This window comes from Cotesia glomerata, linkage group LG3, assembly GCF_020080835.1.
Source record: "Cotesia glomerata isolate CgM1 linkage group LG3, MPM_Cglom_v2.3, whole genome shotgun sequence".
In the NCBI taxonomy this organism is placed as follows: domain Eukaryota; kingdom Metazoa; phylum Arthropoda; class Insecta; order Hymenoptera; family Braconidae; genus Cotesia; species Cotesia glomerata.
In genome coordinates this window covers 24,865,085-24,881,758 of record NC_058160.1, presented here as the reverse complement: position 1 = coordinate 24,881,758, position 16,674 = coordinate 24,865,085, and the positions used below count along the sequence as shown (strand labels likewise).

The window sequence follows — 16,674 nt, the reverse complement described above, 5'->3', positions numbered from 1 at the left end:
AGTATAACAGGTCTTCTTATTAGTAGAAAATAATCTCCAGCTTGCGGGTTTCTCGACGTGATCTATTACGCCTCTTTTTGAGGTGTGAGAAAACCACTGTAACTCTCTAACGGGTGGTCTCTAAGACCCATATTGTTTTTGTTTTTATCGACATTATTTTTATTATTATTATTATTTTAATGGCATTGTCTGTCAGTGTCTAATTAGCTTTTTTCTATTTAAATAATATCTCTGTTAATAAATTAAGGCCTTGTATTAATACAACATCAGAACAATCTTTAGCAGATGGCTAAAAGGAGGGTCATATACTTATTAACATTCTTTTAGGAGAATCCTGGGGCCTGATTAATTACTTTTCTGATATATCTCATTATTCAAATCATATTTATTTTTCTATGCCAACATTTACCAAACTTTTACGCATTTATAATCATGGATATTAATTTTAAAATACTTTCATTGCTTTGTTTTAGCCAGATGTTTTTTAGCTTTGTTTTGTTTTAATAGGCTTGAGATCAGCAGTTGGCGATGCTCATTTTTACCTGCAGAAATTTTTTAACTTGAGATAGGTGAAAATATAAAATTGTAATTTTTTTCTATTATTAGATTTTTAGATTACAGTTTAAAACGATCATATTATTACACTTAAATACATAATTGTAATATTTCAATCAAAAACAATTGAAAAATTTTCTTTTTTATCCTGCAGAATATAGCAGAACAAAAAACATAACAAGATTTTTCTCTTCTATTCACGCTTTTATATCTACTAGTTTAAATTTTGAGTAAATTTAATCACTATAAAATCTTTAACAATAGTTTAAATTATTTATCTTTTACTGAACTTTCTTGTGGAAAAAAATTATTTAAATCTATCGTTATGTAGAATTTTCAATAATGTTTTCAAATTAAATAAATTCAAAGAATTAGAAGAATAAATTTTTTACAGCTTAAATAAATTGATGCTTAGCGTTAAATGCCAAGCATAAAAAAAAAGTGATTAAAAAATTTTTTTTCCTCTATCTCAACCTTGTTAATAATTTATTGCTCATTACAAAGTCACAGTAGTTTTGGTAATTGTATTCCCATTAGTAACTTTAAGATACACTTATCCGTGAATAACAATGTATTATGTTTGAAATATCGCTCTAGTTTATATTCAATATCTCGAAAAAGTAATTTTAAAAACAGTAATTTAAAAGTCACTGTATGTATAAGATATTAAATCAGAGAAAGAGCACAGAAAATGACAAAAATAAAAACAATTACCACCAAAACCACTTAACTTTAGTCTGAAAGAAAAACAGTATTCAAATGGAACGCAATTACCGTTAATTATTTCCGGCATTAAATAACAACGGTTGCGAGTAAATATATCCATTTTTGACTTGAAAAATCAATGACTGAAGTGTAATGTGAAAATAGTTTATTTGAATGTTAAATAGAAGTGATTTAGAGTAACTGGGTTTTGATATATCCCGAGTAAAAATTCGAGTCCCGTTTTGACCGTAAAAATGTCCCAACTCTTTGAAGTCTAATATGCCGCTAAAAATCGAGTCTATTTTGACCGTACAAGACGGTATCGGAGAATAAGTACGGTTAAAACAGGCGTACGCAGGTCTGTTTTGACCGTAAAAATTTCCAGGAGTATAATATTATCATTATAAATATTATTACTATATTTGTCATCTTGTTGATTATTATTATTTCTCTTGCCATCTTGTAGTTCTTAGGCGCGAAAATTTAAATTAATAAAAAACATGAAAAGTTGACATTTAAAAATTAAAAATTTAATAATAATAATAACAATAATAATCTCAGAGAAGGGTTTTCAAAAAGGGAAAAACTGACGTTTTTCATATTTTTTTTACTCTAAAATTGAAATTTTTCAAAAATTAAAAAAAATTTTTCTATTTTAGATTTACTCTGATAAAAAAAATATTTTACAAGTAGAAAAAAAAAATTTTTTTAATTATCGATTTTTCGATATTTTGCTAAAACTTTTTTTTAACCCAAAATTTGAAATTTTTCATAATTTGTTTTTAGTTAAAAAATTGAAATGAGACTACTGAGATTCGCCTTTTACCAATCGGCAGTGTAGCGATGCGGGTAGCGCGTAAGTCTTGACGAGCGATAGGTTCCAAGTTCGGTTCTCGGTTAGGGCAAAGCGACTTTTATTTATTTCTTTATTTACGAAGCGTATTAGGTTAATATTAGGTTAAATTAAGTTACCATAAGTAATCCTTTCCTCCTATTTCCTTACTCCTTAATATGTATAAACTGGACAATAAATAACCCCTGTTCGTAAAAAAAAGACTCAAATTTGGGAAATCATCCATTTTTGTTTTTTTTATTACAAAATTAATTTTATATATTTTTTTGTGCTCATAAACAATCTTGATAGTAGTAATTGTAATAATTGTTAATTACAAATTTTTATGTTAATGACAATTATTATTAATTACTATTACTTATTTTTTATAACAATAATAATTATTATTCATAATAATAATTATTATTGCAGTGATTGAAACAAAAAAAAAATAAATAAATGGGATTTCAATTGGATTTGAACCCGGACCCCTAAGAATTTTAAAATTTAATTTATTATTATTTATTATTATTATTATTATCATTATTTCAAGCCTGGTTTGACCGTAATCGTGGTAGAATGGGACAAAACTCCACTAGTTACGGTGAAACCAGGCTCAGTTTAAATGAGCTATCAATACAGCGCCAAGTCTGTTTTGACCGTAAAATTGAGATGGGAAAAAATTACGGTTAAAACGGAACTCGAATTTCGACTCGGGATACATTATATTATACATCACAACATACTCACCAGTGAGTGCAGTAACATGACCCTGCACTGCCGTTTAAACGTATACTACGCGATTGCATTTTCATTTCCGTCGTCGTTTCATGTTTGAGGAAAGACCCTTGCTGAGTGTTGTTAAGCTACCTACACATATATGCATGCGTAATAAGTTCATACATGCGGATACCCACATAAATTTTTTGATGATGTGCACGTACATTGACACGCGGAAGGTTACCCTCAATTTTTTCAACTTCCTATTCATGATGACCGACTTTTGGTGTTTTTTTTTTTAACCATCCTCGCTTTTATTTCATCCAATGCCCAGATTAAATCGTAGTGGACACTTTTAGTCAAAAGATAGCAAAGACTAATCATAAGAAATAGTTTTTTCATGCCTCGAGCACGATTGCGCCAGAAAATTTGAAACTCATACTATACACAATAATAGAAAAAAAAAAATTGATCAATGAGTGTATTGAAAAATTTTTGAATCAATCGATTAAATTTTTATGTGAACAATATAATTTTCGAAATATATTTAAAATAATTAACTTAAGAGTGTTACGTTGAACCAATTATATCTAATTTAATTAGTACCAATTACAACTGATTTTAATCAATTATCTATTACGATAGAGATTGTAGACTAATTTAAGTGTAGTAATCATTAGATAGACTAAAACAGAAACTTGATGTGAAATTAATTAGAAGCTCATTGTATTATCACTATAAAGATACAAAAAACATGAACGTAATTTTATATTGGAATTAAATAACATAATTTTCAAGTACAATTAAAAATTTTAATAAATAATTATTTTCATGACTTATGACGTTGGTTTATTAATTGTCCATGGGCTTGTAAACACGATAACTTTTGAAAAATACAATTTATTAACTAAATTTTTTTTTCAATTCCTTTATATGGTTATTGTGAAGTACCCTTTTAAAAATTTTAGCTCAATATTATTTTGTTTGATTACACTGAGAAAAAAGTATTTTGATAATTAGTATATCCGGTATTTTGATAATCAAAATACCACGTATTGTGATTATCAAAATATAAGTCAGTTCAAGGCCTATACTCTGCGCAGTAATACCATAATATATGCGCTATCACTGCCGTCGACGTTTTAACACTGTCAGTCAGTTTATTTGATTTATGCACTGGTGAAAGTAGAATTCAACTAATCTTTATTATATTAGCTTGAAAAAAATTTATTATTACACTTTTAATTTTAATTTTTATTTGTTTTGTTAGTTTTATAACTCAATTAATTTGTGCTAGTAAAGTGAGGTTATAAACATCTAATAGTGCGTTATATTGGTATACTAATAATCAATATACCTAGGTATTGTGATAATCAGTAAACTTATTGTGATTATCAAAATATCACGTATTCTTAGTAACACAATACCAAGTATTTTGATTATCAAAAAAAATATCCTTAATAGCAAAATACTTTTTTCTCAGTGTATAATTAATGTATTTTAGGCGGTCAGACTCGATTTTCTATCCTTCGTTTAGCCATATTATTTACTTTTATACAAATACATTTATTTAACGAGTGAATACAGCGGAGATTATACTTCTATTGTATTCTCGACTGTTGATCGAAATCACCAGAAGGTGGCGTGGTAGTATACTTCTACTAGAATGTTTAGTCTCTCAAGAAAATTCGGGCTATTCAGAACTAAACTTTGGAAAATAGAAGTTTAAAAAATTCTATTGTGTTTGCTGATACTTCAAAATTAATTAACATTATAATGTAAGGTCTAATTTAGGTTCTTTTTTTTTTAAATTAAATTTCTCATGAAGATTATTGATTTTTAACTTGACCGATAATTTTAGTCAAAAAAGTGAACTAATGCCACAAATATTAGATTTTTCTCCAACAATTTATAATAACAAGGAAAACAATCGTGACTCGATCGGACACTGTGCGTCCAGTCTCCGCAGGGGTTCTTGTCCAAAACGGAGAACGATAATGTGATGCTAGTGAGAGGACTAGGTAAGAACGAACAAAAGATAAGACAAAAAAGACAAAGAGGACTGAGAGAGAAATAAATAAAAAGGCATGAGAAATAAGAAATAAAGAAGACTGGCGACTATCGGTCCCCTATCGTCTTGCTCATCTCTCTTTAGCAAACTGGACGTTGCAATGCTGCATTGAAGGTTCAGAGCCACATATAAACTCAACCCTAACTGCTTTACAACGATCGTTTGTACCGATTTGTTAAACAACAGTCTAGAGACACGCCGACATACTATACCTGCTCGTACTCTGCTGATCATCTTTGTTCCCCAATCCTGCTGTAATATGTTTACAATTTTTAGATAAACTATTTATTTTACTTGTTAAAAATATTTAATTTACAGAAACAAATGGAAAGCCAGTATAAATATTGAGTGGAGTGAAATTGCTACCGAGTATATATACACAGAATTTAATAATCTTTCTGTCGCTAATGATCTCCGCGATAAATAACAATTTGCGGTTCGATTTATCGACAACATTCTTATATGCAACTCACAATTGTGATTGCTATTCATTAATGAGTGTTTATTTTTTGACACTGTACAAATCATTTGAATTGAACAAAATTTACTTCTTTATTTTGGTCTGTTGAAAATAGAGCCTCCAAAACTTATATTTTTTTTAACAATGAATAATTAAATAATTATTCGAATATATCTAGAAAAAGAATGTTTTAATTAATTAGAATTATAATAAAAAAATTTAGGCTTTATAGGTAATCAATTCGGCGATAAATTTTATTGAATCGTTATCGAAATAGACTATTAAAAAATTTTTGCTTAATTTTGAGAATATTAAAATATTGAAGCATTATAATTTTGTGAAATTAACTTGCTCGTGTATTATTTATTATATTATTTTTGAGTCGATTTAATAGTCGAGACTTGTCGGCTATTAAAACCAAAAATTGTCGACACCTTATGTGAACGAAACGCCTATATACATAATACATACGAATATTATAGTTATATAGTTAACCTCCTCAGGGTTCCATCAGCTTCTCTTTTCTCAGTCTGATCATCTTCGCGTCTTGTTGGCGCCTCATTTATATTATACGCTCTTGGATCTCATAAAAAACGAATGATCGTATAATATGCTAGCGGAATGTTTATGATTTCGTAATTAAAAATATTTTTTTAACAGATTGAGATTGGGTTACGAGTCATTGATAGGATCTTGTGAATTTGAAAATTAATCAAGAAAATTATAGCATTTTTTTTTTAATAATAATAATACATCTGAGGTTAATTAGATTACATCCCTCATGGTATATTTTATATTTTCGCAAGATTTCCCTGATAAGTAACCTCATTATTTTTATTTATGGCTTGTGGTGTCAGTCATTTCAAATGAAATAGTAGTTGATTAAACGAAAAAACAATAACAAATGCGTCATATTTTTATTTAGGAATTTAACTCTCCTGTAGTGAGACGATTTAGCGATCATGCGCCATCTGTCGGATAATTCCTGCATTATCTTTGGTCGAAAAATTATAAATAGTCTTATATCATCATATCAAGCCTGATATTTACATATCAAGTCATATAAAAAATTATTTACGAACATATCAGAAAATTTTTTTTACAAGAAGTTCAAAAATTTTTTCTCTTGAATTAAATTAATTTTCTTTCTGCAACTGCTTTAGTAAAAATTAGTTCTTTGAATTCAGTTGAATATTTCAGTTAATTAAATCAATCGTTTATCTGATTAATCTAAAAATTAAAAATTTGCTTAAGCCTATTCAGTAATAAATTATTTTTAAAAATTTCAAAATGTTATTAAAACCTATCAATATAATTCCATTTAAAATTACTTGGTGTTTAAAATAAAAATTTACAAAATATGAAGCATTTTGATAAAATATAAAATTTAAGTAGAGAATATATTAGAAGATAGACGGTAAGGGTAGGGGGTGCTCCTGTGGCGAGTGTCGAGTAAAAAGGTAAATCTGGAGGATGTTTTTGCTGGTGCGGATAATCCGGCTTAGAATCCTCTTGAGAGCCCACCGAGGCATAAATGAGAACTTGGCTAGCGACATGATTATACGTATACATACTCCCTTTTTCGGTCTTTTGCTCTCTCATCATATCTCTCGACTGTCACTACACGTATTTCGCGCGACTCTTCGCGCCGCTATTCAAACTTAAACTCGACCAACAGTGGGCAGATGCTCCTGAAAATCTCTCTATTGAGTCTAACCAAAAGTAAATGCTCTACCTTGCGGCAGCACTATTTCATTCATTTTCCGGTTGAATTTTTATTTCCTGGATTACTTTCAAAAAGATCCGCTCTTTGTTGGATCTACGGCAATGTAAATGTCTATACATGATACTTCTCCCTTGAAATCAGGTTGCGAGTATGTAAAATAATTATTAAAAAAAAAAAAAAAATAATAAAAACAACTCACTTAAAAAAAAAAAAAAAAGCAAACTGACGGTGGATCTCAATGTCTCATATACATAAAAATGTACGCGACTGATTTGTTGAGCGTAAAGGGTGGTCTATACTTGGAATTAATGTCAGACGCACCCTACTTTACCAATGAATTCTGTACGTCGCCTGGGCAATTTTATTATCTCGTTACCTTCGATTCTTTTTCTGTCTTCTTCACTTGTCATTCTTTCTTTATTTTATTTACTTTTTTTGTTGTCGCCATACTTTCTATCTGTCGGGCTTGTCACCGGTTGCTTAGCATTTTAGTCTTCACTAATACAACTTTAGACTCGAAGAAACGCGACATGGATTCTCGGGACACAGGGTGAGCCAAGATGGCTGCCGTCGGACTGGTTAACTAGTCGGACATATCAATTGATATTATAATGGACAGACCTAATTGTACAACCGAAAATGCTTTGCTGTAAATAATTAATTCGGATTTTAAAATAATGTTGACTGCAAGTTTAGAAAACACCCATAAAAAAAATTTGATAAAAACTTCATATTTATGAAGTTACATTAGGAATTTTACTAAAAAGATTCATTCCAGTCATTATTTACTAAACAAAGTGATTTACCCAAAAAACACAATATGCTCATTAATACTTAACAAAATTATTTTTCTCACATTAAGCAATACTAAGGTTCACACTGAGAGAAAAATATGGTCAACTGAACTAGGAAAATTTAGTTAAATAGCATCACCACTATTTAATTGCAGTTCTTGTACCTAACATTATTTATTATATTGAACCCCAATAGATAGTTACTTAAACTATTTTCAGTTAAATATCAGCTTGATAGCCATCTTGATTAACTTTAACTCAGAAAACAGAAAAAATAATTCGGATAGCTCGGACCGGGAATCGAACCCGGATCTTTTGGTTACGAACTAAGGGCTCTTCCAGTTTAGCTATCTGAGACGTTGTCCGTAAAAACCTTTCAGTCACCTAATATCTTTTTGTTTAACACGATAACATAAACATATTTATTAAAATATAGTCGATATAACTATTTATCAATAGTTACTTAAACTAATGCATAGTTTGAGTAACTACAAAAAAAAAATTCAGAAAACTATATTTTCATAATTGTGATGTTATGATTCAGTTAACTATGCACTTTTCTCTCAGTGCAGATCTTAAATATGAATTAATTCTATATTTGATTCAGCTTTAAAAAACATGCTTGTGATAAATTAATTATTAATAAATTTGGTAGAAATTTATCTATTGCATTTGTGCTCATGACGGAATTTTCGACAAATTTTGCTCTTTTCCGATTTGGCTCATCAACTCGTTTTTTTCGATAAAAAAAAGATCTATCTTTCCATGTATTTGATAAAATTTTGCTATTGCATTCAATTACATTGTAATGTAATGCAAAGTGAGTATAGATAAATTATGAGAAAAAACCTTTAAAATGATTATTTATTTGCTTGAATGAAAATTATTCACTTATACGGCTGGCCCATTTTAAAACATAAGAACTGCAAAATTTTTAGTTTTTTTTTTTGTATCATCGGATTTTTTAGTACTTTAAGTACACAATTTAATGTATCGTTTCTTCAAAACTTTATCATTAATACATATTTCATAGATCTAAATCAAATTTTTATTAATCAAAAAAGTGTTATTGTTTTTCTTATACAAGGTAAAATTGAGAAAATTGAAGAAATGTTATTTACTGCGTTCTAAAATAAAACAGCTTATTATATTCTATACCATTAATTGAAATTACACAATTGGTCATTAAAAAAAAGATGTATTTTATCATACATCATTTATACCTAATAGTTTTAGTACTTACTTACAGATTAAGATTTATAACACCAACAAAACAATGATTATGATTATAAATGTTAATATATCTTTTAATCTTTTAAAGTAGCATGTGTTATATTAAAGCGATGAATTATATTGTGATTAAACAAACGTGACACCTTTTGATTAAATGACCAACACATTGATACAATGACTGTATAATAACTAATATATAATTAATGTAAGGTATATAATTAAATAATCATGTAAAGATATATAAGGCATTCTAATCTGTATGTAAATATGTTGATCCGGGGTCTAGGCAGATGTTTCCACAAATGAAGTTCCGAGTTTCCGGTTTGGATGCCAAGGCCAAATACATCTTACTTCTTGATATTGTTGCAGCCGATGACTACAGATATAAATTCCACAACAGGTAGACAATTTGCTGGTGAAACAAATAAAATATAAATTACTTCATTGCCTTTTGGGTGCTATAAATTTACCAGCATATTCGTCCACCGATATAAATACATAAATAGTTAATAAAAAAATGTAAAAAACAAAAAGTGGACGAAAGAAATCAACTAATTGGCAATGTTGTTTTCTTGCAATTGCAAATTGTTCGCAGACGCATGTTTCCCGCTTATAAAGTGAGGGTGTCCGGTTTAGACAAACGAGCTAGCTACATACTTCTGATGGACATCGCGGCATCCGATGACTGCCGATATAAATTTCACAACAGGTGATTATCCGGATGACTCATTTTTTCCTCTAGTCATCAAAATTTATCGAACTTTTAGTTATTAATCCCTTGCGTTGTAAACGTGGAGCGTGCGCTGCGAACAATCCCTCATACTCGTCGAAAATAATTATTTTCTATTAACCAAAAAATATCCTGATGCTTTAACTTAATTGGTATCATCAATAAGCAAGCAAGGTATACAATATACTTTTTTAAAAATATTTTTTTAATTGATCAGCACCAGTTACCTGTTTTATGGTCCTACACGTGTTTATAATTAAATTTATAATACTAATGTAAGTTATAAGGAACTATGGAAGATCATTTTTTCGACTGGTATGGGGATCGCAAGCTCTGAATCGACGATGGAGATGAAGAAAAATTAGCAGTTATCAATAATTATTATTTCTTTTTATAACCAACATAATAAAATTTTAATTAGTTTGATTAATTATAAATTCTCAATATTTTCAGACAATTTTTTCATCTCCATCGCGATTAGCATGTGTACTGATAGTATATACTTTGTTTCAAGTTTCATGTGTTTTAAAAACATATTTTCAATAAAAAACATTGAGAAGTTTTGAAATAGAATGTTACAATTAATTACGCCTTTAAAAATTGAATTGTTTTTTGGAAAAATGAATTTCTATTTAATATCAAAATGATTTTATCTTTTAGACCAAGTTATGGGTTATTTTTTGATAAAACTTAATTATTCTGTCATGATTTAAGACAATGAAATTTTTTGAAATGATTTTTTAGATTTCAGAGTTCTGCTTTTAAAGTAATTAAAAAATTTTTCCAAATTTTGAATTACTTGTGATTTTTTTTAAGAAATTAATTTAACACAATTACACTCAAAATTTTTAGAAAAAAAAACTTCTCAATAAATAATTCTCAAAACTCATTAAAAACAATGGAGAAGTTTAAAATCTAAGGAAACAATTTTTATAAAATTGAAATAAATTCACTTTATCCGTATTCAAAGAATTCAAGAGAACAAGATAATATTCAAGATGTATTTAAAACCTTTTGCAAGTTCTCACGGAAAGATTACCACAATCTCATTGACAGCGAGTTTTCCCCAGCATAAGCCTCCCTTTGATTTTAATCTCCTCAAACATAAAAAGCATGATAAAAATACTCTTAAAACATGATAACTAAAGAAAAATTTTTGGTTGAATTGTCGAAAACAGTAGGTGGATGGTAGCTGGAAAAGCGGACCCCGAAATGCCGAAGAGGATGTACATACACCCGGACTCGCCAAGCAGCGGTGAGCAGTGGATGCAGAAAGTCGTGAGCTTCCATAAACTGAAGTTAACCAACAACATGAGCGACAAGCACGGCTATGTAAGTACTGTACGTAACGCAAACCAACCAATCACTTACTACTAGCATTAAGTAATCCCTAAGAGAATAATTTCCCCGAGCAATAATAACCCAAACCAATAGTAATAGTAACCTACTAGCCTACCTTCTGCTCCAGCGCATGATAATTGCTTAGTCGGATTAAATATCACCAGAATAACTTCACCAACAACCAGAAAGAACCGAATTCATTTGAATCGAGCATCTAGAACAAATCCAGATTAAGTTATTAGGGTTAAATTAAGTAAGAGGCTTGACAATCCTCTTCCGTTCTCACATCCGTTTCAATTGGCTCATTTCTTTCTTTCTATCTATCTCTTTCTCTTTATTTTCATGTCTTACCGCTTAGTAAGTAAGAAATCGGAATTTTAACGTTATTCTGGGGTAGTTCTATCAAGAGACAGCCACCACCCGGGTTAACATGAGCCTCCCTCACCAACGTCCCCGCGAATCCCTTTGCAGGTTTGTCGGCATCCTTTGAATCATCTTGCATCGCTGGCTCGTGAAATCTAGTCCTCCTTTGGTGAACCTCGATGTCAATGGCTGCTGGCTGGTGGATGCGTGCCAGCCGACCTTTGTCAGGCCACTTTTTCTCAGCCTCACTAGCTGCCCGTCTTATTCCTTTCTCTTTCTCGTCCTTATTTTTTTTCGTAAACCTCTGCTTCTCTTTACCTCTTCCTCATCTTACTTTTTTCCTTCACCAGGTTACGTTGTTGTCGTGGATTTTTTTCCACCAAAGACAGACCCGCTCTTGTGCATGATTCTTCCTTCTCATTCTCTTCCATCAGTCTCCCATCCAGTCTTTTGCTCTTTCATTCGTCAAGCTAATGCTTCACCTACATCCTACATTGCGTACAGACTACAGCCAGAATGTAGAATGTAGAATGTAGGATAGCCAAAAAAAGCCTTCTTTCAGGAGACTCTTGTAAGACTTATGATCCTTTGATATCCAGATTGTTCAAAGACCCATAAAACTTCAAATGAACCCTTCTACTTCTTATTCTCTGGACTATATTATACGGCTAATAGAGACACTTCACCTGGTCCCTGTTGTGATGATCTCTAAGGAAGGGAATCGACATTAGACTCTTACATTAGACTCCATACACCTATTTAGTTCGGGCTAATGCTTATCCTTTATCCGTTAGAGCTTCGAGGTTTTTCTATCTGCCATAGTCAAGATCAGAATATGGTTCTTCAGGTCTTATTAAGCTTGACTTTGTTCATAGATACCTGGGTAGCTAAATTTACTTGATTTAAGAGGAAAAATTTGGATTGAAAAAATTATTTTGAGGAATTTCTTTACTTTGAATCAAACGGAACAGTTTTTAAATAAAGAAAAATTTAGTTAAACTAACATAAATTTCTTTAAAATATTTTTTTACTTGATTCAAACTTTTTGAAATGATCTTTTGGTTCAAGATTTTTCGTCTTGAATCTACTTAATTTTCTTGTCAATGTACTTTTGAATCTGACAAGTTTTTTGCATTTTGTCCAGTTAAAAGTTTATTAATAATTAAAAAAATGTCATAGTAATTTTTAGAAAATGTTAATCAGTCATTTTCATATATCTTCAGTTACGGTAATTAAAATTTAAAAAAAATTACGGGTAGTATTATTTGTTTTAAGGAACTAATTTTGAAATTTTGTTCCCTTAATAAGGCTCTATAAGTACAGTTATCTAATTAGGCTTTAAGACTTTTGAATTTAAGAGAAAATTGATAATCTTTCACGGTTACAATTAAAATAGCTTCACGACTGGACAAGTGAAGAAATTTGAAGCAACAAGATTAAAAATAAAATTCTTCAAGAAAAAAATAGTTGGAAACATAAAGAGATAATTAAGGGTATTACAAATGTGAGTAGGTAAAAAAAATAGTGATCATAGCTAATGGAAAGACAATAATTGCCCTTGAAAGACTAAGCACAAGATGAGAAAAGAAACTGATGCACAAAAGTATTAGGAGAAGAGTAAATAGGTTTTAAATGTTGGGATTTCCCATCGGAGAATTAGAGCAAAAGTGGCGCCTACGCTTTTATTTTATCTGTTATTATGCCTAGAAGAAAATACCTGTAACTAAAAAGAAGCCACAATAACATGTGGTAACGTTTTAAACGGAAGCAGCTGTCGTATTTCACTCTCTCATCTTTTATGCTCCTGTGAATCTTCTAACTGGCCTTATTCACCTTTACTTATCCCTTATGTCGGCGTCCTTTTGCTTCGTTTCTTTAAAGTATCTGTTTGTCATCCTCAAACACATCATCACCACTGTTTGTGTCCCCGAATAAGTGGATGGGCGACCACATTCTCATAAACGCACTGAGCAGAGAATCTTCTAATAAAGACAAGAGACACAACGCTCTTTCAAAACATTTTTGAGAAAAAAAAATAAAGAAAAAAATTACATTGTTTACATTGCTTGATATATTTTGCGCCAATGTTTGACTCGAACATGGAGATACACGGAAAAAAAACTTGTTTGGAGTGTTTTGAGTCCACAGATAAACTTGAGATGGCTTCCATCAGTAATGTTTAGATTGTTGATAATTATTGAAAATTATTTATTAGTTCAATAGCTAATGTTTTGAATATTTTTTCATTATTCAATGATGATTTTTTAATTGAATTAGTTATTTATCAATGAACTTTATTTAACTCCAAATTTATAATTAAGAAAATTAAAAAAAAAAGTATATATTTATGAAAAAAAATTTTTTTGAATTTTGAGTTTTTCATAATTAATCATTTAGGAGAAAATTCAAAATTTAATTTCTTACAAACAGTGTACTAAATCCACTTCAAAACATTTTTCAGTGATGAAAGGTTGATTAAAAAATCTTATTCAACAAAAATTTGAACCAATAAAATTCTTAACTAAGAATAATATCGTTTTCTTTTACGAACTTGATTTTTATGATTCAAAGTAGTTTATTTGTTCAAAATTTAACCATCTAAAGCCAAAAAAAATTAAATCCACGTTAAGAAAACGAAATCTTCGCTTCAAAAAATTCTGAAAAGAACCTCAGACTTGTTCGATGATAAGAAAAATAGCAAAAATCACAGAATTTTTTTACTTTTGCGTTTGGTCTCATCAAATCAAAATTTAATTTGAAAAACACATGTGTTCATATAAAAGATTTGAAAAACCTCAAAGCACACCCAAATAACGCATTATACATCACGTAACATGTGTAACCTTACGGTGAGAAAATAAATATTCAAGTGTGAAGGAACAACTCAACAATAGAATGATGAATAAGATTGAAAGAAACCGAAAGAGTTTTTTGAATATGCGTGCACGCAAAATGGATGTAGCGGTCACCCGCAAAAACTTCCAAATAAAAGCTCATACATGTTACAAAGTTGCTTAAAAGATACCTCAATTTCCCATTGAGATACTTAGTGTCTCAGTAACCAGTAGTATAAGCAGCAACATTACATACATATAATATAAAAATGAAAATAAATATATACGATAAATCATGAAATACATATCGGTTCCACTTGATATATGTAATACCCTTACGTATGCACTTCGCGTGGGCACGAGGGTACTCGTCTTGCTTTATTACGTAAAATCGCGTGCCTTAGAGAAGGAGAACCGGCACCGAGACAGTAGGGAGCCATTTTGGCTGACGCTCTCTAGAGTTTTCTTTGACGCGTTCGAACTACTATGTACTATATATTATATACGATACACGATGATGGGCATCAAGGTGTGTTTGTGCGCATCCAAGAGAAACGCCGATAGCTCCTATCCCTTATATAGCTTTACACCACGTAGTGATTTGCGTCTGCGCGTTGTTATCACTTGGATGTTCCTGCGCGTATTGTTTCTTACTGCTTATGTCTCAATATATTTATAACTATAGGCTAGAGTGCATAGATTCAGAATATTAGATATCAAATTACAGACACTATATTTAAGCTAATAATAACTAAGCTGATTATCAGTATCAGCAAGAATAGCCTTTAGTGCTGATACTGTAACATATTGAGAAATTTCCCGTGAAAATTTTCGGTTATATAGACAAATTATCTATTTATATATACTAAAAACACTCTTAAATTGATTAATAAAGATCCGCATCCAAAAGAATTTTTTTAGTGACTTATGACGTCAATATTTTTATTGTTTATGGGCTTGTAAACACGATAACTTTTGAAAAATACAATTTGTTAACTAAATTTTTTTTTCAATCCCTTTATATGGTTACTGTGAAGTACCCTTTTGAAAATCTCAGCTCAATATTATTTTGTTTGATTATAATTAATATATTTTGGGCGCTCAGATTCAATTTTCTATTCTTCTATCAGCTATAGTACTTATTTTTCTTCATATACATTTATTTAACAAATGAATACAGCTGAGATTAAACTTATATTGTACTTTTGAGTGTTAGTTGAAACCACCAGAAGGTGGCGTGGTAGTATACTTCTACTAGAGTATATAGTTTCTCTCAAGAAAAGGCGGGCTGTTTAAAACTAAACTTTCAAAAATAGATGTTTCAAAATTTTATTGCGTTCGCTGATACTTTAAAATTAATATTAACTCTATAAATTCATTTATATTTGAAATATTTAATTACAGTTCTTTAATATTCTTTCTTCTTTAATAATCTAAGATCTATTTTTTTTTTTTTTTTCCCCAATTAAGCTTCTAAAGCTTCTATGATTTGTTCATAAGTGAAGATTTTATAAAGATTTTTTAAATAAAAATTTTTTTTGGCTATGAATAACTTTTAAATTTAGTAATCAAGTATATTAAAACGAATAATTTTTAAAATTTTTTCAAGCAAAATATCACTAAAAACAGTTGAAATTTTATTCACACACTGATGAAATATTTTTGAGTATATAATTATGTAATTTTGATTTTAATTCAATAAAAATATAGTTTGGATAAATAACTATAATCATCAAAATTTTATTTTCTATCCTCATATCAACCATGCGGTTAATTTATTTTAAGCCATTATGTGCATGCATACGAAGGCTCAAGCACACAAAATGATAGTTCCTGTAATTATTGATGTTCAGTGTTCGGTATTTTACATGAAGACAACAAACATTCCGGGTATTGAAGTGTAGTCGACAGACACGACAGTAATATTATGTAGATAATTAGTAACAAGGTTCTTAGTTCACGTGAGTTGACAATAAATATCATAGATAATAGTAGCCGTTGAATAAGTTGCAAAAACTACGTTTTAAATGTGAATTATAAAAAAATTTGTAAAGTACAAACTACAAATGGATATCATGAGAAATGGTTGAATTATGAGCGCGGGTTATAAGAGCACTTAATGAATCATCCCCTCTATTTCAAAATATTATGGTTGATAACTATGTAAAGATATAATGTGAGTATTGAATGGTATTGTATAGATAACATTTTTGAGTTAGAATAAGAACAACAATGAAGCAAATGAGTTTATATGATGACAAACCAAAAAGAAGCTGCGAATACGTGTAAAATTGAAAAGGATAATTTGCA

The 16,674-nt window shown here is 29.8% G+C and overlaps 1 protein-coding gene and 1 long non-coding RNA gene across 7 annotated transcripts in view; one reads left to right on the top strand and one right to left on the bottom strand.

Moving 5' to 3' along the window:
* Positions 1-16,674, top strand: part of LOC123262138 (optomotor-blind protein-like) — an 89,994-nt gene that overhangs the window by 28,731 nt on the left and 44,589 nt on the right. For 3 of the 6 annotated variants that reach the window (XM_044724242.1, XM_044724239.1, XM_044724237.1), the window contains 2 exons: positions 9,383-9,496; positions 11,005-11,167. In XM_044724242.1, the coding sequence (XP_044580177.1) occupies positions 9,383-9,496; positions 11,005-11,167 (277 nt within the window). Of the gene's footprint in view, positions 1-9,382; positions 9,497-9,691; positions 9,806-11,004; positions 11,168-16,674 lie in introns of all 6 variants that reach the window. The other 3 variants (XM_044724241.1, XM_044724238.1, XM_044724240.1) reach the window with 3 other exon arrangements.
* LOC123262141 overlaps positions 9,431-16,674 on the bottom strand; it is a 118,810-nt gene continuing 111,566 nt past the window's right edge. The window contains exon 5 of the long non-coding RNA XR_006508873.1: positions 9,431-9,508. This is a non-coding gene — a long non-coding RNA (uncharacterized LOC123262141). The remainder of the gene's footprint in view (positions 9,509-16,674) is intronic.